The sequence below is a fragment of the Notamacropus eugenii genome, chromosome 6, assembly GCF_028372415.1.
Source record: "Notamacropus eugenii isolate mMacEug1 chromosome 6, mMacEug1.pri_v2, whole genome shotgun sequence".
NCBI classification, from domain to species: Eukaryota; Metazoa; Chordata; class Mammalia; order Diprotodontia; family Macropodidae; genus Notamacropus; species Notamacropus eugenii.
Window position 1 is genome coordinate 68064114 of NC_092877.1, and position 23218 is coordinate 68087331.

General features: G+C 37.5%; 1 protein-coding gene across 5 annotated transcripts in view; it reads left to right on the forward strand.

Moving 5' to 3' along the window:
• Positions 1-23218, forward strand: part of CC2D2A (coiled-coil and C2 domain containing 2A) — a 152058-nt gene that overhangs the window by 88675 nt on the left and 40165 nt on the right. For all 5 annotated transcript variants that reach the window (XM_072620297.1, XM_072620295.1, XM_072620298.1 and 2 more), the window contains 6 exons: positions 3549-3705; positions 5456-5603; positions 7408-7537; positions 9891-10094; positions 13138-13230; positions 18015-18106. In XM_072620297.1, coding sequence (XP_072476398.1) covers positions 3549-3705; positions 5456-5603; positions 7408-7537; positions 9891-10094; positions 13138-13230; positions 18015-18106 — 824 coding nt within the window. The remainder of the gene's footprint in view (positions 1-3548; positions 3706-5455; positions 5604-7407; positions 7538-9890; positions 10095-13137; positions 13231-18014; positions 18107-23218) is intronic.

Sequence of the window (23218 nt, forward strand, 5' to 3'; positions counted from 1 at the left end):
CTATTGATTTCAGATCCACCTTGCTTTGTGTAACAGATACGTTCCTGAAAATTTAAATGTAAATTAAAATATATTTCCTTATCCATATTATAATAGAGACAGTTCTCATTAAAAGCATTATGGCTCTGAAACATCATGAAAGTCTTACTTGAGTACAGCAAATTTTTAGAAGTAAATATTCTGTCCCGATTCTTCATGATGGGATGTAGGTGACTCTGAGTTCTCAATGGTTACGATCTATATTCACCTGTACCTTCTACACCTATATAGGCTGAACTATACTCTCCAGCAAATCCTACCAAACTGGAAAAACTTCAAATACAAGCCAACCAATGTCTGTGTTCCAAGGTATTATCTACTAACAACAATGGAACCATGGGCTTCTGAAGCACCAAAATGAGTCCATTTTCTGGTGTTAAGGCTTGAATTCCTGGGTTAAATCTGACCACTACAACCAACAAAACAGTAAAACAGAGTAACATGAAAACCTCATGGGAATGTTTTATGTTTTTTTGGCAATGAATACTTTGAAGTCAGCCTAACTTTTCAGGGGTTGGTGAGATGGAGGGATGAAAACCATAGTCATTCAATGTTCCAGAAACATTTACTGATCATCTACTAGGTGTCAAACACTGTCCCTATGGAAAGTACAAAAGAAGCGTAAGAGAATGTGTCTGTCCTCATGGAACTTATAGTCTAGGTGAAGAGTCAAAAGCAATGCAAATGTTTAAATTCTAGTAACTTAAACATGTATTAAGACCATTGGGACAACCTGTATGTTAACCTTACCAGAGTGGTGTGTGCTTTCCCTGAAATAAAAATACCCAAATTTGAGAAATCTCTTCCTATTCCCTTAGTAGCCTGGATTCTGCAAGTTTTGCCTTTTATACTGAACTGGACTGCCACATTTGCTACTGGGGGAGTATTCTTAAGCAATTTCCTGAACTTTAGGGTATCTTTTTTGGCAGGGCATCTTAGCATAGTGAAGGGATTCTGAACCTGCAATTCATGAACTTTTTTTTAATATTTTGATAACAATATTTCAATAGAATTTGTTTCCATTGTCCTATATATTTTATTTTATTCATATAAAAACTTTAATCTGAGGAGTCTTTAGATTTCACCAGAATGCCCAACGAACACATGACCAAAAAAAAAAGTTAAGAACCAATGATATAATGGAAAATATCATGCTGCAGCGAATAGACTACTAGACTTGGAAATAGGAAGACCTGAGTTCAAATCCCACCTCAGTCATTTTCTAGTTATACGACCTTAGAGAAATCACTAGCTAGCTCTGAGTCTGTTTCCTCATCTGTAAGATGGGGATAATAACACCTATAGCCCCTCTCTTGAAGAGCTGTCATAAAGCCCAAATAAGTTTATGAATATAAAGCACTTTACAACTTTAGAGTACTATATTAACGTCTGTTATCGTTTATCATCATCATCAGTCAGTCTAGGAGTCAGCTCAGTGTTGGCTGCCCTTGTTGCCTCTGACCAGTCTGGCTCAATCACTGACTAACTCTGAGGCTCTTCGTTAAATTGTAGGTCAAAGTGTCTCAGTTTTTTTTTCTTTTTACAGGGACAGTAACACCTCTCCTTCTACCTCCAAAGGTGGCTATGAAAATAAAAGAATAACTAGACAAAGAGGTGCTTTTGAAAAGCTAAAAGGAATTATATATATAAATATATGTATGTATGTGTGTGTGTATATATATATATGTATGTATGTATGTATATACATATATATTCAAGATGGTGATTATACCAGGGAAGCCATGACCACAGCCCTCCTTCTTAATAAATATAGCCACAAGACTAGAGTTCCAACAGTGAGTATCCCATAAATGATTCCCTGCTCTGCCGGTTTGAATCCTAGGTGGGATGCTTCCTCATTTCATCTGTGTAGGCATTTCATCATACTAAGTAGCCTTTAAGCATTTCAGGTGATATGGGAGAGGGTAAACAAAGATAAGCAAAGAATTCCCAGGAAAGAAACCTGGGAATGTGATCCCATTCTGCTTACTATTCAAACTATGAAGATGACTCCATCACCCTCTGCAAAATCCTTTATGGTTTGAGTGCAGCTGTTGCCACGTCACTTTACTTTATGCTATTCAGTTTTTATGGCATTTCAATCATTTGCCTTTCCCCCAGGAAATTATTAATTTAAATTAATTGGCTCTTTATGGGCTACAGTTACAAGGAAAAGCCTTATTAAATTTTTCAACTGAATTTCTGAATATATTCATTCATTAGTTTTCCTGTTTCCTAAGGCACAAAAAGGAAGACCATAGTCCATCAGTAGAGTTGTGTTGGAATACAGATATAGAGTCCATTGGTTGACTTGTATTTGAAGTTTTTCCAGTCTGGTAAGGTTTGCTGGAGAGGATAGTTCAGTATAAGATACAGATGAATATAGATCATAACCTTTGAGAACTCAGAGTTACCTATACCCCATCATGAGGAATTGGGATGGAATATGTGCTCTGAAAAATTAACTATACTCTTAAGACTTTTATTATGTTTCAGAGCCATAATGTTTTCTATGAGAACTGTCTCTGTTATAATACAAGTGAGGAAATATCTTTTAATTTACATACTCAACAAATTAAAAGTCATATAGGTTGACACTGATATTATGTAATTCATGTTAGATTGACCAACCTACAGGATCCTTCATTCAGTGGGTCATGATTCACACAATGGATTCAGAACTTGTCTTTTTTTTATAATTTTTTTCAAATTATTAAGTATTCCCTTTTTCTCCTTTCCCCCTCTCCCATCACATTGGGGGTGGAGGGAGAGAAGCAAACTCTTATAATAAACCTGCAGAATCAAGCAAAACCAATTTCCATATAGTCCTTATCTAAAAATGTGTCTCATTCTGCCTTTTTAGTCCATCACCTCTATCACATCATCATCTGTCATCTGGAATCATGATTGGTCTGAGCAGAACTCACCTTATCTACTGTTAAAGTATCCAGTGTTTTATTTTAACTAAATGTTGCTAGTTTCATAGTTCTATATTTTATTTTGCTCAAGATTTCTTAATTGATAGCTTGACAAAATATTCACTTGGCAAGCCATGCAGCCTTGCTGTTTTGTATGCTGAGTGTACAGGTTTAATGTCTTTTTAACCTTTTTTTATATTACCTAGTTTTACTTGAATTTTCATAGCTATCCTAAGGAATATTCTGCTTAATGGTACATTCTTTATTTGTTGGTGGTTCATTAGCTCTATTAGTTAAAACATCCCAGTAGCAATGCCAAGGTCATGGGTTGAGTCCTCACCTGAGTCAGGTAGTTTTGCTGTGTTTCATCATCCCAAACTCTGTCCCCCTTGAAAATATGAGATATTTGGTTCCTATGAGAGGAATCAAATGAAAAAGAGTAAATGTATCCCTACTACCAGGAAAAGAACTCAAAGCAGGTAGGTACCTTACTGGGGAGGAGAAGGGGCCAGTCAGCATAGAAGATGGTCTGTATTATTATCATTGCCTTTATTTAAGATTTTAAGATTTTTTTTTCTTATCTGGCTTTAGGTCTATGAAACAGTGGGCTATGGCAGCAGTAACTTGTTAGCAGAAGTCTTTTTGCCTATCCCGGAGACAACAGTGTTCACTGGAAGGGCCTCTATTGAAGAAATTGAGTTTAGCAGCAGTCAGCATGTGACACTGGACCATGAGGGAGTCGGAAGTGGTACAAAGAGCTTTTTAAACCTTAATATTTCTTGCTTATATTTTAGCATTTGACCACATAGTTTAGCACACTTCTTTTGCTTCTAGACAATGGGATAGTCATAAAATTGGCATTAGAGATTTCTGGAATGTCACAATTTTTCCAATAATATTATACATACTTTTACATGCAAATTTTAACAGATATATTTTGGATAGCATTCTCTAAAAAATCATTGGTTTTACAAAAATGACTTATCTTTTTAGATAAACAATAATGATTGCTATCATTTCCATTTTGTACAATAAAAGATGAAAGAAAAAAACATTTTTTATAGGAAGAGTTCTTAACATTTTTGTGTGTGTCATGGACATAAAAATGGCAGACTGCAGAAGCCTATGGACCCCTTTGGAGAATAATGGCTTTAAATGCATAACTCAAAATACATAGGCTTTCAAAGAATTATATTAATATATTTACATATTGAATAATTAAAACATTAATATATTAAGTTGCTTAATATATTAAAATACAGTGATAAAATTTTTTTGAGAAAAAATTCACAGTTCTTGGGTTTAGAAGTCTTGCTAAAAAAAAAGATAGCATGGTATAGTAGCTAGATGTCAAACATCACAGTCAGGATCAACTAAATTCAATCCTGGCTCTGACAAATACTGGCTGTGTGATCCTGGACAAGTCCCTTAAGGTTTCAGTCCCCAGGCAATTCTCTAAGGTCAGAAGGTGTAGAACAGCTGCCAATTTGCATTGGTAAAGGCAATTTCCTCATCCAGGAGTCCCCTAGACCAAAGAAAGAATAGATCTAATCCCCAAAATATCAATAAATGGTATAATTATGAAGTACTATGAAGGAAATGAATGTTTCATAGATATTCAAACCACAGCCCAATCCCATTTTCATATTATCAGAAATTTCTGTTTAGTAGGATGCAGGTTCAATGAGATTTTACCCTATTCTCACCAGCTCAGCAAAATTATAAATCATAAATGACAAACTTTAAATACAGAAAGATGTATACATTTTCAGACATGACTAATGTAGTCATCTGTTTTTGCTGGACTATAAAGATACAGAATGAGGCATTTGGGGTTTCTTTTATCATTTGAGAGTTGTTTGGTGTGTGTATACATCTATATCCACACACACATGTATACACATATATGTATATATATATGTGTGTGTGTGTATAAATATATATACATACATGCTTAATAAGGCACAGTGGTAGTAAGAGAAAAAGATTAACCATTCTTATCATGGAGTGCACTTAGGCACTCTTACCATGATGTCCCTAAAGGTAACTAACATTTCTCTAGGCCATATTTGCTATTTACACTCCCTCCCCTACATACAAAGGGGCAGCTAGGTGGTGCAGTGGATAGAGCACCAGTGCAGGAGTCAGAAGGACCTGAGTTCAAATCTCACCTCAGACACTTGACACTCACTAGCTGGGTGACCTTGGGCAAGTCACTTAACCCCGACTGCCTCATCCTGGGTCATCTCCAGTTGTCCTGATGAATATCTGGTCACTGGATTCAGATGGCTCTGGAGGAAAAGTGAGGCTGGTGACCTACACAGCCCTTCCTCACTCAAAACAAAGTCAAGTACAAGCCATGTCATCATTTCTCTGATGACACGGTCTTCTTGGCAGCGAAGGACAAACACCACACACCTACATACAATCAATTCCAACCAGAAAAATTTAGTTGCTCTTAATGTGGATTCCCTCAGTATGCGATATGCTTCTTACAGGTGAGCCCTTTTCATTTGAAGCTGATGGCAGCAACAAAATGATTTTAATGACCTCTGGGAAAGTGTTCAACAGCGTTGCCTGGGCAGTTGGAGAAAATGGGATACCTTTGATCCCACCAGCATCACAGCAAAGCATTGGCATTCGAAGGTAATGTTTGATTAGTGCTAACTATAGAGGAACTCAACGGTATTAAGAGAAACCATATGTCACATTCATTTCTTATTTTAATACAATACCTTATTGGCAAGATTTCTTGCTCCTATATGTGAGGGTGGAAATGTCACAGTTATGAGACTTCCATTAACTTCACAGCAGCTTGAGAGATGGATATTATCTTTACTTTACAGAGTAGGACACTGAGGCTTAAATATTTAAAATGACTTGCTTGCGGTCACATGACCAGGAAGTATAACTGGCTTACTAATACCTCACATTGATCTATGTTTTTGGGTTTTGTTTTTTTTTAAGGTCTACAAAGCACTTCTCTTATAATGACCTTGTGAGACAGGCAATGTCAGTATGGTTATCGCCATTTTACAGATGAGGTTATATGGCTAGGAAATATCAGATCTCAGATTCAAACCTAGATGCCCTGATGGTAAATTTAACTTCCTTTTCACTATACAACACTGTCTCTCTAGCCAACGGTGACTTCTTAACGTCTATGTACCATGTTAACATAAAAAATAGACTGAGAGTGAATAAAAATAAGAATAATCTGGAGTTTATTGTCCACTCCAATATGTCTTTGATTTTACTCCTGTTGAAGTCTTTCAGATTAATATGATTTAGATTCAATGCATGAGATCTTCCATGTTAATTAAAGTCTTCCATATAATCATGACAAGAGAGAAAAGTATACACATGTTGAAAAGACCCATGGAAATAAAAGTTGAGGAACAGATTGGAAACAACACTGAAAAAGGAAGGGGAGGGGAATAAGCATCAATTAAGCACCTACTACGTAGGCATTGTGCTAAGCCCTTTACAAATATTATATCATTTAATCTTCACAACAATCCTACAATGTGGATGCTATTATTTTCCTCATTTATAGTTAAAGAAACTGAAGCAAAGAGAGATTAAATTACTTGTCCAGGGTCACATATCTAGTACACTTCTGAGGCTGGATTTGAACTCAGATCTTCCTGACCTGGAGTCATAAGTCATTGTCGCTGTTCAGTCATGTTGTTCAGTTCATAACCCCATGGCTCTTCCATCCTCTTCTCTTTCCCAAAGTCTGTCCAAGCTCACATCACTTGCTTCTATGACAGGAGTAACATGACAATACATACTTCCAAATCCTGGTTCTACTTAATACTATGGGTATTACCCTGAGAAAGTCAATTCCTCTCTCTGGAGCCAACTTTCCTCAACTCTAAAGGGCTGGAGTCAGAATGGAGGATCTCAGAAGTCCCTTCCAGCTCTAAATCCTATAGTCTCATTGACTTACTTGGATCTGCCTTGAAATTCCCTCCTGTCAAAAGTGGATGCTGGTCCATGAAGCTTTATTTTTCCTTTAACTTTGTGCTCAGCACATTGCTACAAATGGCCACCAGCTGAGAATGATTTACAGCTTTCTAGTGCTTCTATAATCTGAAGTCGATGGATTGCTTTGATTGGCCCAGTTCCCCCTGACAGCAATCAAAGCTCATTTTTCAAACTGGTTCCTAGCATTCAGCATGGGTCTGGTTTGGGTTATTCCCATTTATGTTAGCAATTATTCTTTTCATTTGCTTGGATGCCAAAAACATATTTATTATTTATTATCAAGGGAGGAAAATACAGAAAGTGCTGCACTGGTTGAGGGGAGAGAGAGTGACTCTCAAATGAATAAAAAGAAATAGAACCGTGATGAAAATCAATTGATAGATTCTCCTTATCCTGATCAAAACCTCTGACTTTAAATCTGAATGATTTGGGATTTACTATATTATTTCAATGATTTAAGGAAAGTCGATGCTATTGCATCCATTGGAGCATCAGGTTTAACAGACATGAAGAAGTTGGCAAAGTGGGCAGCAGAATCAAAACTGGACCCAAATGACCCAAACAATGCCTCCCTGATGCAGCTGATCATGGTAAGGAACACTCCCAATTCCACTCCTGTGAACTGTGTGTCTAAAAGTAACTTAGCCTTCTGAGGATAATTATATTCAAACAAATAACCTTGGCTGAAGGTTGAAATTTTTATTTTACATCAATACTTAGCAGTTAAGCTATTTTTGTCCAACATAACACTAGAAGTTTTGGTGATTATATCAGTCAGGGACCTCATTTTTTCCAGGCAGCCAACTGAATTGTTTTCTTGGAAGTGCTCACATTAGCATAAAAATATAATAGATAAACAAATATACTGGCCGGGAAGTGCTCCTAGCAACATGTTCCTGTGATTGTGTTTATTATGATGATTTCATCAGTGAGATAATTATAACCAGGGTGAAGATTTTCCATTTAGATTCTAGAGATTTGTCCCAATGTGAGTTCATATAATTTATAAACTATTTAATATTCGTTATTAGACTTTACATTGCATAAAACAGAAACTATATTTTAGTGTTCTTTGCATCCTTCAGGGTCTATTGCAGAGTGCCTACTACATAAAAGATGCTCAGGAAATGTTTGTTGAATGAATGAAAGCTTTTTGCTAAAATTCTCTTTCTTAATTCAGGTATTGTAAACATTACTAAAGAATAAATCTGTAAAATTTAAGAGCAGTATAATTTGTTGCATGCAAACTTTTAAAACTATATTGTCATAAAAATTTTTTATAAGCATATTTGTAATTTCCTTCTCAATTCGTATTTCAGCTGTCTTCCTGCAACAGTAATAAACTTGTATAGCATTTTTAAGGTTTGCAGATCTCTTTCCTCTCAAATCTCTGAGAAGTAGTATAAGTATCATCAGTCTCACTTTGCAGAAAAGGCTAAAAATACCAAGCCTAACTTTTCTGTTCTACAACTCTGGATCTGTAAACTAGTATGGTTTGCAAGTCAGCATGGTATGATGGAAAGAGCATTGCCTTTGGAGGCAAAAGACCTCCATGTGAACATCAGCTCTGCTATTCACCTTCCCCCTCTATGAAATTAGAGGTTTAAACTAATCCCTTCTAACTCTAAATCCAATGGTTTATTTATTGGATTTGCTTAGTTTAAAGCAGATAAAGATCCCTTACCCTACACACACACACACACACACACACACACACACACACACACACACATACACACACACACACACACACACATACATTTACACTCAGGAGCTAGGTTGTGCTTAGTAGTCATGCCACTTGAATATGGCACCAGCACGCTGTTCGAAAAGCAAATGCCTGGGAAAGAGGACTGGCAACACTGAAAGGAATGAATTCCTCCATTAAGTGGCATCCAACAAACTGCTCCCCGTTTCACTGAACTAGTCATATCATCAGTCTAGTGTACACTCACTGAGTCCCTGCTGGTATTTGAATGCCAGGAACACAATCTGAGGCTACAGAATGAAGCAAAACTCACCAGTTCATCTGGGAATTGAACTTGTGACTGAGGCTCCTCAAAACCACTGTCATCTTGTGCCATTTTTGAAATCCAGAAGAGGTTTTGCTGGGCGTAGGAAAGCAATTTATTGCTGCCTGACTCAAAGGAGTGAAAATGCATTCATTAAGCACTCCTTCTGTGGCTAACACAGTGCTAAGTGCTGGGAATGAAAACACAAAATCAAAGGCAGTTTCTGCCCTCAAAAGGCTTTCTAATTGTAAGAGACAACACATACAGGACTAGGGAGAGTCCCTTCAGTTCAAGTAACAAGGATGACAAATGAGACCTTAGAGGAATAGATGGCTGGGGAATAGGGAGTGAAGTGTGGGCCAGCTGAAGCAGTCACTAGACAGAACAGTGGGGTCACCAGATGGAATTCCCAAAGGTGAAAGAGGTTAAACCTCTAGAGTATGATCTCTGGTCTGGCTGCTAGGGAGGCTGTTGGAAAGAAGGACAGGACTAGGGAGTCAGAAAGAAAAATGATGGAAAGTATGAGAGGCATTGTGTCTAGTTCAGTGAAAAGAGACCTGGACCTGGAGTCAGAAGACATTTGGGTCCAAATATCCTCCTTCAAATACTTATCAATTGTGTGATCATGGGCAAGTCCTTCATCCTCTCTGACCCTCAATTTCTGACCCTCTGTCCACTGAACCACCTAGATACCAGAGCCTGAGTTCCATTGGCATAACCTTAGAGAAGACAGGGTCACCTTCACACCATGACAGGCCCTCACAGTTGGATTTTGAATACTATAGCAGAATCAATACTCAATTGCCTATTATCACAAAGCTGACCTACACATGCAGTATTTCTGCCATTACAGGTACCACACAACCTACACAAACAAATTGGTCTGAATGATATGTACATGTTGTAAGTTCATATTCATTATTTTCTCTAGGTTGCTACCAGTGGAGACACTTATGTTCCAGAATACTTCAGACTGGAGCAGTTGCAACAAGAATTTAATTTTGTTTCAGATGAGGAGCTAAATAGATCTAAGCGATTCAGACTCCTACATCTCAGAACCCTGGAGGTACCAGAGTTCCGGAATTTTAAGCAAGTTCCCATTTATGACCAAGAAATCATGGAAAAGGTATTCCAGGTAAGACATTTTCTCCATTGACACTTTGAAAATTCTCCAGGTCCATCCATATGGGTGCTTCCTACACCAATGCATGATAAAGTGTCTAGCGATCAGTAGACTACAGCATACTACCCACAATGACTTGGATGCAAGAAGTGGCATAAAAGACATTGTCAAGGCCAGTATAGCCAAAAAAGGTCATAGAGCAAGAAGGAACTATGAACACATGAATATATGAAATATGCATGGCAAATACAAATGAAATATATGAAATACCATAAACTTGGAGCAGAAGCTCTTAACTGGTTTTTGTGTAATGGACTCCTGTGGCATTCTGGTGAAATCTATGGACCTTTCCTTAGAATCACATTCTAAAATGCATAAAATAAAATATATGGTTACAAATAAAATCAATTATATTGAAATACAGTTATCAAAAATATTTTTTTATTTTAAAATTTTTAAGAACACTTTAAAATACAAGTTCACTCCAAGTTAAGAACCCCTGAAGAAGGCCCCTGTGCCTGGTCCATAGTAAGAACTTAATAAATGTTGATTAAGTGATCATGAACTTAAAGCAGCAAAGGACCTTAGGGTTCATCTAGTGCAGTCCCATTATTTAATGATATGGAAACTGAGGCTCAGAAAGGTCATAAATATCAAGAGTTTCAAAGCCAGGCCTCCAAAGTCAGTGTTCTCCACACTGCACCACAAACAGCCATGGAAAGTTAGCAGGTACAGTCATCCCTGCCTTTAAGTAGCTCACAGGCTGATTGGGGAGACACTGGGCAAGCAACTAAGTACAAACAAGAGATAGATGGATGGATGGATGGATGGATGGATGGATGGATGGATGGATGGATGGATGGATGGATAGACAGACAGACAGACAGACAGACAGATAGACAGATGGAGAGATAGACAGACATATAGATGATAGATAGATAGATAGATAGATAGATAGATAGATAGATAGATAGACAGATAGATAGATAGACAGACAGATCAATTGATCTCAATGGTATGGTACAGTTGCTGTCCTTCATTCTCAAAGAGGACCAAAATGACATCACTGTGCTAGAGTCAAGTTTCAATATGTCCAACTGTGACTGATCAGATCAATATGAGTTCACAATGCTCTAGGCACAAATAGTCCATGTGAACATTTGGGGTAGATACTCTAAATTTGTGCATCCTGCATTTTCTTTGAGCTGTTTCAATTCTGCTTACTCATAGAGCACAGCACCTTCTCTGATGTGGGCACACCATGTTGAGCAGTCCTCTGCCAGTGTCTCCCATGTCACACAATCAGTTCCAAAGTTCTTAAGTGAGACCTTGAAAGTGTCCTTGTATCACTTCTTCTGACCACCAGGTGAACACTTGCCCTGTGTGAATTCTCCATAAGACAGTCTTTTTGGCAAGTGTACATTTTGTATTTGAAAAACATGGCCAGCCCATCGGAGTCGTGCTCTCTGAAGCAGAGTGTGAACGTTTGGCAGTTTAGATCAAGCAAAAACCTCAAGTGTCTGGCAGGACCACCTTATCCTGCCAGGTGATCTTCAGAATCTTCCTAAGACGTTGGAATGGAAGCGATTCAGTTTCCTGGCATGGCACTGGTAGACTGTCCAGATTTCACAGGTATACAACAATGAGGTCAGCATAAAAATTCTGTAGACCTTCAGTCTGGTAGTCAGTCTAATACTTCTCTCTCATACTTTCCTTTGGAGCCTCCCAAACACTGAGCTAACTTTGGCAACACATGTGTCAACCTCATTATCAATGCGTATATCCCTAGAAAGTACATTACCAAGGTCCATCTCTACAAAGGTAAAGGAAATAAATTGTCCTGAGACAATCACAGGGCAGTCTCTCTCTTAGTCATTACTGGCAAGATTCTTGCCAGAGTCCTCCTTAAAAGTCTGATCCTTCAAAGGGAAGATGGTCATCTGCTTGAGAGTCAGTGTAGCTTCAAAAAAAGACAGATATCGATAGACAGCTATTCTTCATAGACATCTATATTTATCTATAGAAGATCAGTATCTATCTGTAGATATCTCTTTCAATATCTATGTAGATAGATATCTACCTAACTCTATTTCTTGATATCTATCTATACATATATATAATGTTAGAGATTATCTCAGGGGAAGGTATTGACATTAAGGAGGAATGGAAAGGTTTTAGCAGGTATTTGAGCTAAAACTTTCAGGAAGCCAGGAGGTGGAGTCAGAGAGCTACCTGCAAAATATTTCTCTGCCCAGAGGCATCTTGGCTTTCCCCTCAGGACCCATGGGTCTTACTTTGATCTCACCATTTGGTGTTTGCCTCAACTTGACCAATTCTTTTCAGACTCCCATATCACAAATGTTACCAGCGTTCATCCAGGACTTTATCCTTCATCCTAAGATACTTGCCTTCTTTCGCGCCTAACCCTCCTTCTAGAGGACTAGATCCACAACCACCCTTGGGCCCTTCCATTATTGCTCTCCACTGCTCCATATTAACCATATACTAAACCTATTAACTGTTCAGCATAGCTACATACACACTTAGTCAGTTGTAGAGTCATTGGATAATAGATTTCAAGTTGAAAAAGACCTTAAGGGATGACTAGTCTAAGTCCACCATTTTACAAATGGAGAAATTGGAGTCCAGAGTATGGAAGTGAAAGGTCCAAGTTCCCACAATAAGTCTCAGAGCTAAGACACAGACTACCAGATTCTCTGACTCTAGATACAATGCTATTTCCACTACACTGTGGGTATCTCTAAGGAAGGATATGGAGACGACCACAGAGGAAGTAAAGACAAAGATGGGTTGCAATCATCACTGGGAGTGGCTATATTGATGAACTCACACATCCAGACAAAAACAGCATGCTCTGAGTTCAAATGAGAAGAGTTCACCACCAACTGAGGAGGTCAGATAAAGTTTACAGTCTAGTTGGGGAGAACAGATTACATGAAACAAAATCAAACAATGGAAGGTGGGACATACTTAAGTTCTTTATAATATCAAAAATAATTTTAAATCATAAAATTACACTTTATTTTAAATGCAGGACTATGAAAAACGGATACGTGACAGAGGTGTAATTGAAACGAAGGATCACTTAGATATTCATAGAGCTACAGTGGCCAAGTACCTCCAACAGGTGAGAAAAATTAATTCAGTCTTTTTCTCTCTTGCATTATTTGCCTATTACAAATTATTAGTAATTTACTATAGGCACAAGTGTGTTTAGGCTTGAAAAAAAGAAAAAAGTCATGTGGGACTGATCCTGGACAGAAAATTCAAGTATATTGGGACAGAGATGGTGTTTTCTTCTTTTCTTCTAGTGGAAATGTGGGGCTTTGGAAAAGAAAGTAAGGTACAGGAAATAAACCACTGCCTATGTAGATAGTAACAAAAAACAGTATTTGGATTTCTGGGCCACCACTAAACACACTGGAATTCAGGGCTTCTGGCAAGGGACAGAACATATCTCATGAAGACAGGAAAGAACATTTGGGCAGTTTTCTCTATGTGATGAAGAGGCTTAAACTAGAAATGGAGTGTTTCATTTTTAGTTTGCATACTCCTTGAAATGCTTTGCTTTCCCACACCAAACAGCCACTGCAGTATCTCTGTCAATGAAACATGCTTTTTAATTACAATTTTCCTTAAAGTAAGTCATTTTTAAAAACCACAGAATTAAAAATGCAATTAAAGAGAGCATAAAACACATGGGTATGTATGAAATCCAGCACTTAACTGACAGAGAACTAATTAAAGGGGAGGAAACCAACTTAATCCTTTTTCAACTTTTTAAGATCAAACATTGTGAATCAGAGAAGGGTCAATAGAAACATGAGCATTCCTAGCACAAAAGGAAACCATATTAGAGTTACTGCTTATCTCAAGCAATTCATATATCACCTTAACTATATAGAAATATTTATACAATAAACACAAGGTAATTTAGGGGAGAGGCACTGAGGGAATCAGGAAAGAACTTATTTAAAACATAGCACTTGATCCGAGTTCTGAAGGAGACTCAGAATCTAAGAAGCAGAGGTGAGAAAGGAATGAGTTCTTGGCATGGGAGACAATCAGGGCAAAGACCTAAAAAGAGGACATTGAGTGTCATGTATGAACAAACAGAAAAGTGTTCAGTTTAGCTGGACTGAAGTGTGTGAAGAGGAGTGAAGACTGGAAAGGTACGTTGAAGGCAGATTGTGAAGGGATTTAAATAACAACCAATCAATTAACAAGCATTAGTGCCAAACAGAAAAGTCTGTATTTAATCTTAAAGGTAATAAGGAGCCACCAGATTTCATTGAACAGGGAAGTGATATGATCAGACCTTTGCTTTAGAAATATCACTTTGACCTCTGTGTGAAGGATAAATTAGAGAGAGAGAGAAGACCTGAGAGAGTTAAAGCAATTAAGAAGCTATTGCAATAGTCTGGCCAAGATGTGATGAAGGCCTAAATCAGGGTGATGGCCTTGGGAGTGAAGCTGTAAGAATGAACAGAAGTCATGGAGGTAAAAATAACAAGATTTGGCAACTGGTAACTATGTGGGATAAGAAGACTGGATAGACAAGGATGATTCTGAGGATGTTCACTTGGGAAACTGGAAGAATGTAGGATTTCCTCAGCAGTTGGATCTCAGAAATAGAGAAGTTTATTGAAGGGTGGATTTGAAGGAAAAGATCAGTTTTGTTTTTGGATATTTTTAATTTGATCACTGTCTCTTTGATACCGAGTTTGAAATAGGCCATTAGTAGCTGGTCACATAGGACTGTGGTTCAGGAGAGAGACTGAGGTTGGATGACCTGGGACCCATTTTCATAGAACTGATAATAAAATCCAAGGCAGCTGATGAAACTGCCAAGAGTAGAGAGAGAAAAGAAAAGAGTTTGAATGCTTAAATTTTTCTTCCTCATTGAGATATGTGTTGATGGTATTGACAGAATTTTGTTTTTGAGGGGTCCCCATTCCTCTTGAGCCCCTTTCCCTTTTATTGTCTCAGTTCATGGTATCATGCCTCTCATTTCTCTGAAATCATTGCAATCTGTACTCCTGACATCAAGAAAGAGTATCAGTGGAGCTGTGAGCGCATCCAACCATTCTGGAGAGCAATTTGGAACTATGCCCAAAGGGCTACAAAAATGTGCATACCCTTTGACCCAGCAATATCGCTACTAGGACTATATCCCCAAGAGATCATAAAAATGGGAAAGGGTCCCACATGTACAAAAATATTTATAGCAGCACTCTTTGTAGTTGCCAAAAACTGGAAGTCAAGGGGATGTCCATCAATTGGGGAATGGCTGAATAAATTATGGTATATGAATGTAATGGAGTACTATTGTGCCATAAGAAATGATGAACAAGACGACTTCAGAGAGGCCTGGAAGGACTTATATGACCTGATGCTGAGTGAAAGGAGCAGAACCAGGAGAACTTTATGCACAGCAACAACCACAGTGTGTGAGAGTTTTTTCTGGTAGACTTAGATTTTTGTAATAACAGAAGAACTTTTGAAAAAAAAAAAAAATCCCAATGGTGGACCTCAAGGCAAAATGCCTTCCACACTCAGAGAGAGAAATATGGAAGTCACTCACATAATGTAGCAGATCATGTTTGTGTATGTGTATCTGTTTGTGTATCATGTTCTGATTTGTTATATGGATTCTTTCATTTATCTTAGTCTGACTAAATAGCATGACTATAGTGAAAATATACTCAATAGGAAAGTATATGTAGAATCTATACAGAATTGTATGCAGTCGTGGGGAGGGAGGGAGGTAGTGGGGGGTGGGTGGGGAGGGATAAAATCGCAATTGTATGGCAGTGATTGTTAAACATTAAAAAAAAAAAAAATTAAAAAAAAAAAAAAAAAAGAGTATCAGACTGCCTCCAGGGCTCCTCTTGTAGGTTATTTCAAATCCTAAAAAGAAAAAAAGTCCCTTTTTTCCCAAGGCTCTCATCAATTCCATTTTACTAACCTCACTGGTCAGAATTAAGTCTACTGTACTAGTTTCTCTCATTACTTCCTCTGCCTTCTGAGATATGGAATTGTCAGCAAGGCAGAGTCAGGACTTTATCAGATTTTAGCAGAGTAAGACATAGCAGATGTTCAGCTAATTAAAGTCCCTATCACTACTATACTTTGGCTCCATGCCCATTTTATGAATTGCTATGGGAACTCATTATATCTTTCTTCTATCTGATAAGGTAATATATAGTATATTACAAACCCTTCAAATTCTCTCTCCATTTGTTATCTTTCGGACACGTCCCCCTATGCGTCCATGGAAATATAGCCTTCTTTCCCTTCCATCTATCTCTTCCCTAACCCTGACCCAAGTAATTTATTTTAGCATAATCACTATCAACATATTAAAAATGGAAAGTAGCTCCTCCCCACAAAAAAACTTGGGGGTCCCTGGATCATAGGAATAATTATTAATTAATTTTTAAATGGCCATAAAACTTCAAGATTAAAATTTCATTTTGATTATTAAGGCAAACTGTAGCTCATAGATAATTAGGCATCAAGTTAGATGTGGAGAAAAGGGGCTTTTGGAATCAAGCCCAGACTTTTAAATTCCATTAGAATAATAATCTATAGTGCATTTTAAAATAATAACCAAACAAGAGGTAGATGTTAGACAACATTATGAAATGCAAAATGGCTCATCCTGATTACATTCAATTAAAAAAGGTTTGCACAAACAAAACCAACATAACCAAAATTAGAAGGAAAGCAGAAAAATGGGAAACAATTGTTACAACCAGTGTTTCTGATAAAGGCCTCATTTCTAAACTATACAGAGAACTGAGTCAAATTTATAAGAATACAAGTCATTCCTCAGTTGATAAATAGTCAAAGGATATGAACAGGCAATTTTCAGAGGAAGAAATTAAACCTGTCTATAATCATATGAAAAATGGTCTAAATCACTATTGATCAGAGAAATGCAAATTAAAACAACTCTGAGGTACACCTCACACCTATCAGATCAGCTAATATTACAGAAAAGGAAAATAATAAAATGTTGGAGAAGATGTGGAAAAAAATGGAACACTAATGCATTGTGAACTGGAAAAGGACCTACATGTACAAAAATGTTTATAGCCGCTCTGTTTGTGGTGGCGAAGAATTAGAAATTGAAGGCATGCCCCTCAATTGAGGAATGACTGAACAAGTTGTGGTATATGAATGTAATAGAATATTATTGTTCCATAAGACACAATGAGCAGGCAGATTTCAGAAAAACCTGGAAAGATTTGCATAAACTGATGTTGAGTGAGGTGAACAGAACCAGGAGAACACCGTGTACAACAACAGTAACATTGCAGATGAAGTTTGATAGACTTAGCTCTTCTCAGCAATATAATGATCCTAGACAATTCCAAAAGACTCGTGATGGAAAATGCTAACCGCATCCTGAGAAAGAACTGACGTAGTCTGAATGCAGATCTAAGCATACTATTTTCACTTTGTTTTTTTCTTTCTTATGGTTTTTCCTTTTTGTTCTAATTCTTCTTTCACAACATAACTAATGTGGAAATATGTTTCACATGATTATACATGTATAATCTATATCAGATTACTTGCTGTCTTGGGGAGGAAAAGAGGAGAAAATTTTATAAAAATAAATGTTGAAAACTATCTTTACATGTAATTGGAAAAAATAAAATATGATTAAGGAAAAAATAAAATAATCTACAAGGCAGCATGAAGGAGTAAAGTACTGTACTTTGAGTTAGGATACCTACGTTCAAATCTCAACTCAGACATTATCACTTTATCTCCCAGAGAATCAGTAAAATGGGAATAATAAGACTTGGATTATTTTTCAAAACTTAAAGTCCTATATAAATGTGAATTGTTCTCACAAATTTACTGAGAAAACTGCAAGTCAACCTGACTTTTTCCCCCTAGGTTAGAGAATCTGTGATAAATCGTTTCCTAATTGCAAAACACCATTTCCTTCTTTCGGACCTGGTTGTAGAAGAGGATGTTCCCAATATTAGGTAGGTAAGTGGGGAATGTTTCTTTTAGAACTTTGAGTTTTGTTTGCCTTTCCATAATTAGGGTCTTTTGTGAAGGAAAGATGGCCTGTGAATGTAGGATCTCCTCATCATTCAAGTCTCATTGTGGCCTGCACTATAACTGGTAACACATATGGCAAAGTCCTTGCTATTAGAAGTTACATATATAGTAAAGTCATTGCTATGAACACACTATCAGAAGGAACCATGAGCAGTGACAACACAAAGCCTGCAGCTAGTCTGTTACAATCTCCTTTCCTATGCCCACTTAGCCAGAGCCCTTCTCACCCTTTATTTCATTTCAACAACAAGCATTTATAAAATGCCCATTCCTTGTGTGAGGCATTGCTACCAGATGCTGGGAGAAATTCAAAGAAAAATATATGTACTCCTTGTCCTCAGGGAACTTTCAATCTGTTAGAGACAATCACACATACAGAAATAGATATGTCACCCCAAAAAAAATCCCCTAAGAGGTCTGAGAAAGGAGAAATTGCTTTGGATTTTAGGCGAAATGGGATTGAACAAGAATGGTTAATCAGGGTTAACCTGATAGCATTAAAGATGGCCCCTGAAGAATGGGTTGTGATTTCATTGAGTGGAGATGAAAGAGGAGGGCACTCCAGGAATAAGAAAGAGCATGAACATAGATTCAAAGATGGCGTTACCAATTCTTTCCACCTTCTCTCTTCCCACAGAGCTGTTAGCCCACCTAGGTTCTTTATAGTCTTGTTTCTTTAACGTATCCTTCCATGCCATTCCAACTCCCTTCCTTTTCCCACCCCGATCCAATTTTTACCATACCTCACTATCACAGAAGCATAGGAATTTGGCTGACCAAGAATAGTCAATGGGAATGGTGATGAGATGGATCTAGCTACCTCAATGGGAGAAATGCTGTGGCCACTAGTGTAAAGATACCTGGCATATTCATATAAGTTGTTAATAGACTGTATTTCTCTTGTCAGTTTTATTTCCATAAATAACCTCTGAATTTTCACAAGAAGCCTGATCCCTCACTTTTTCCTCTCACATAGTCTATATTCCAACCCTAGTGGATTACTAGGCATCGCTCAATCTCATCACACACTCTCCTGCCTCCGTGGATTCACATAGGCTTTTCTGCCATGTCTGAAATGGACTCCTTCCTCATTTTCATCTACTAAAGTCCTTCTCCTCCTTCAAGGCACAAACTAGTCAGGCATAACCTTCTCTATGAAGTTTTCTCAGATCTTCCCAACTGCAAGCAACCTCTCCCTCCTCAGATTTTCAGAAAACACTTTATCTATGTGTCTGTGTTGATCTTATCCTATTCCATTTTGTTACAATTATTTAAGTACATATCTTATTCCCATTAGATTATAAATCCCTTGTGGCCCCTAGTGTCTTGTATGATGCCGTGCATTAAGAATTCTAATAAATGTATTACAGTGGGTTATCTAAGTCTTTAAAGTTCAAAGGGATATCACTGATGGAATCCAATTCAACCTCCTCATTTTATAGAAGAAACTGAAGCCCAGAAAGGTTAAATTAGTTACTTGAAGTCACACAAATAGTAAGTAACAAAGCAAAGATTCAAACCCAGATTTTTTTCCATTCTACCTTTGTGTGATGAGTTATTTATAACTAATTTCCTCAAATGTGTTGTGTTGAATAATAGAAAATTAAATTATGTCAAAAACTATGTGTTTTGGACTGGAGGGAAGGAGGCAGAGAGGAAGCAAGCATGAAAATACTCCAAAGCTTTGGACAACAGAGTAACTGAATTTGTGGTTTTGCATTATAAATGCATTGTCAATGAACATCTCTCCTTTTGCCATAGTCTCTTCCTAGCTTTCCACAAAATCATCTGGCTACATGGCTCCCCAAAAAAGAACATTTCTGCTGCAGAGATTTTCTTTTTTTGGAACATGATCAAGGTGGGAGAATGCAAAAGAAACTAACTAGAGAAGCCTACTACAGAATCCATTGTAGGACACACACTCTTCTTCTACTCAACCCCTGACCCTCAGACACTCCTCCTTGGGTATCCAAGAATCTAGAACCCAAGAGTACATCCATTTAGTCCCTTTGATCAGGTACATGGTTGGATATGTTCAAAGTAACATTCACCAAAGCCCTCTCTTGCCTATACTTTGGGGAAATCCAGGTTCTTGGTTTGTTTACAATGCTGCAAGTTACTTGTAGAACAGAAATATATTTTTCATTTTATGTTGTTTCTTTTTTGTGCATGCCATTCTGCTTTATTTGGGGCATTAAGTTCTGATGGCTCAGGGTATGTGCTTTCCTATTTTGTTTTTGCATTTAGCTATTAATCTGCTTCTATGTTTGGTACTCCCAGTCAACATGCCATAGCCCCCTGCATAGAATACCTCATAGGTGGGTCACCCTCCAGGATCAGTGCACTGACTTGGAAAAGTGCTTTAGCAGATCATACCCTATGCTCCCAGCCCCACAATAACTTACAGAAGAACTCCAAGTTCATGCCCACTTCCTTGGAACAATCTGCCTAACCCTGGTGATAACAGAGCATGGATCTACAAATAGCCAGACCTGATAACTATGATAGCTACCCAACTTTCTTAAAAGAACTTATCTATCGGTGGGACCTATGAAATCTACTTTGTGGATTCGGCAGGGAGGACGAACATACTTTGTTATCAGCTGATGTGAGCTGCCTAGGGGACCATGAAGTCCAGCCAGGCACTGAAAAAAAATGTCCCCACATAGGATCAGCTCATATAGACAAGCCCCAGAGTCAGTTCTATCATTTTCCTTCATTAGTGGCTAAAGCAAGCCCATCTCTCAAAGCTGTTCAGTGTTGGACTCTCTTCTTTTTCAGTACCACATGTAAACAAAACTCTCAGTTAAAACATAGCCAGGATTACATGCTCCTTACATGGGAACAGGAATCAATGAAGTCTACAAAGCTATGCCACTCATTTGTGGCCAAATGAGGAACAGCTTCCTCAATGAAAACTATTCCAGTGCCTCACTATGACATGTAGGTGATTCTAGGTTCTCAAAAGTTGCTCCCTGTCCTACCAATCTGGCAAGTACAGGGTAGCTGACGGACTGTGTACCTCTCACTCAAGGGGCAGCCTGACTCAGCATGGAGGATATTTTCATCATGAAGTCGGCCACCAAACAAAGAGGAATATTTTGGCCATGGTCACTCACAAAATCTGGAGCAGTTGTGATCAGAATCAATGGAAGAATTGCCCACACAGATTTTTTTTTCTAAAATCCTGATTTTTAAAAAGTATTGAAGCAAAGGATTATCTTAGAAAAAGTTTCAAAAAAGGAAAAAGAAAAAATTATAAAAAGAAAAAAAAGGAAAAGTTTCCATGCTCTGTGACTCATTAGTTTTATACTTTGTTAAGTTTATCTTCTTTCCCTTAAGTCAGGGTTTCTTAACCTGGAGTCTATGACCTTGTTTGTTTGTTTGTTTGCTTTTTAAACTATTTTAATAACTATTCCCACATAATTGTTTTCCTTTGCAGTCCTATGTATTTTATTTTATGTATTTAAAAATATCACTTTGAGGAAAAGTACATAGGCTTCACTAGACTGCCAAAGGTGTCCTGCCTTAAATAGAATTACTTTGCCTTATGTGATTTTGAAAAAAACTCATTGTCTTCCTCAAGTGAACTAAGTAGGTGGAAAAGATCCTCTGTGTTGAGGACAGAAAGATCTGGAGGAACAGAATTACTCTGGAGGCCAAACAGAGACTAGTGAGGTCTATCACTCTTTACAACTTTGGGGGAAAACCTGCCTTAGAGATCAAATAAGGAAAACATCAGGTAGACCTGGGCCTGAGGTTCAGCTGGGAATGTAGCTCTTATCCACATGAACAGTGGTCAACATTCTGATCCTTCACAGAGAGACCATCTTGGCTCCTTCCATTAGATTCCAGCCGTTGCCCATATGAGATCAAGGTCTTGCAGAACTCCCTTTGTCCCTTGACCTTTTAACTCACCCTCCACAATTCTACCTACAGAATGAAATTTAGGTAAAAGTGGTTGATGTATATTTCTAAACTAGATGAGAATTTAATTCTTTGGTTCATATTACTTTCCTCTTTTTGTGACATATTGTTTTCATTCATTCATTATTTATTGAATGCCTATTATGTTCAATACATTGTGAAAAGCCCTATCAGGGATATAAAAATGTATAAATGCTGTTGTTCAAAAGGTTACAGCCTAGTAGAGGGGATAACATAGGTACAAAGATAAACCAAATATTAAGTAAAATGTAGTTAAGCACCATATAAGGGAAAGTGACCATTGTTTCCCAAACTGAGTTCTATAGAAATTTGCTATTTTGCACAAAGTAAAAAGAGATTCCCTAAGGAAATTTTGTTGCTAAAGCTATTTGCTTTACAAAAATATTCAACATCAAATTGCATACATATCAAAAATACATATTCTCTGCATCATTTCTTCAAGTTTGAAAATAGGCTTAATTTCCTCTACTTTGCTCTAGAATTGCCTATCCCCTAATTTTTTTTGTTGAGGACATTCCTTATCTTCAGACCCCCTGGTCATGAATTTATGTGTTATGTAAATATTTCAAGCCCCAAAATAGCCAAATAAATTTTGGAAATGCACATAGACAACAAGTGCTTCAGCAGTACAAGGGTAGGGGGAAGATTGTTTCTAATGGAGGAGATTTTTTGTGGAAGGCTTCATTGAAGAGATGTCATTGGATTTGGGAGCTAGAAGAGGAGGATGTGGATATGTGGAAGAGTATGATGAACATTCCTTGCTAGAGGAAATGAAATAAACACAATTTCAAGGAAAAGTATTTTTGTTAATTAATGGACTGATCTGGTTAGAACTGAGAGTTCATATAGTAGAATAGTATAGGATGGCTCAGAATTTAAATATTCTTCCTTAGGCAGCTAGCAGTTAAAATAAATTTAGTAACAGTCCCCACTGAAGTGTCTCTCTCATCACAGTAGGTTATGCAGGTCAATCTCAATTTTCTAAAATGGCTAGGGGATCATTGAGAGACCGTTAAGGTGCTCTGAGGCAATTCATGGGTGGAGGTCTCATGGTCTTTCAGACTTGTACTTTATAAAATGTCTTC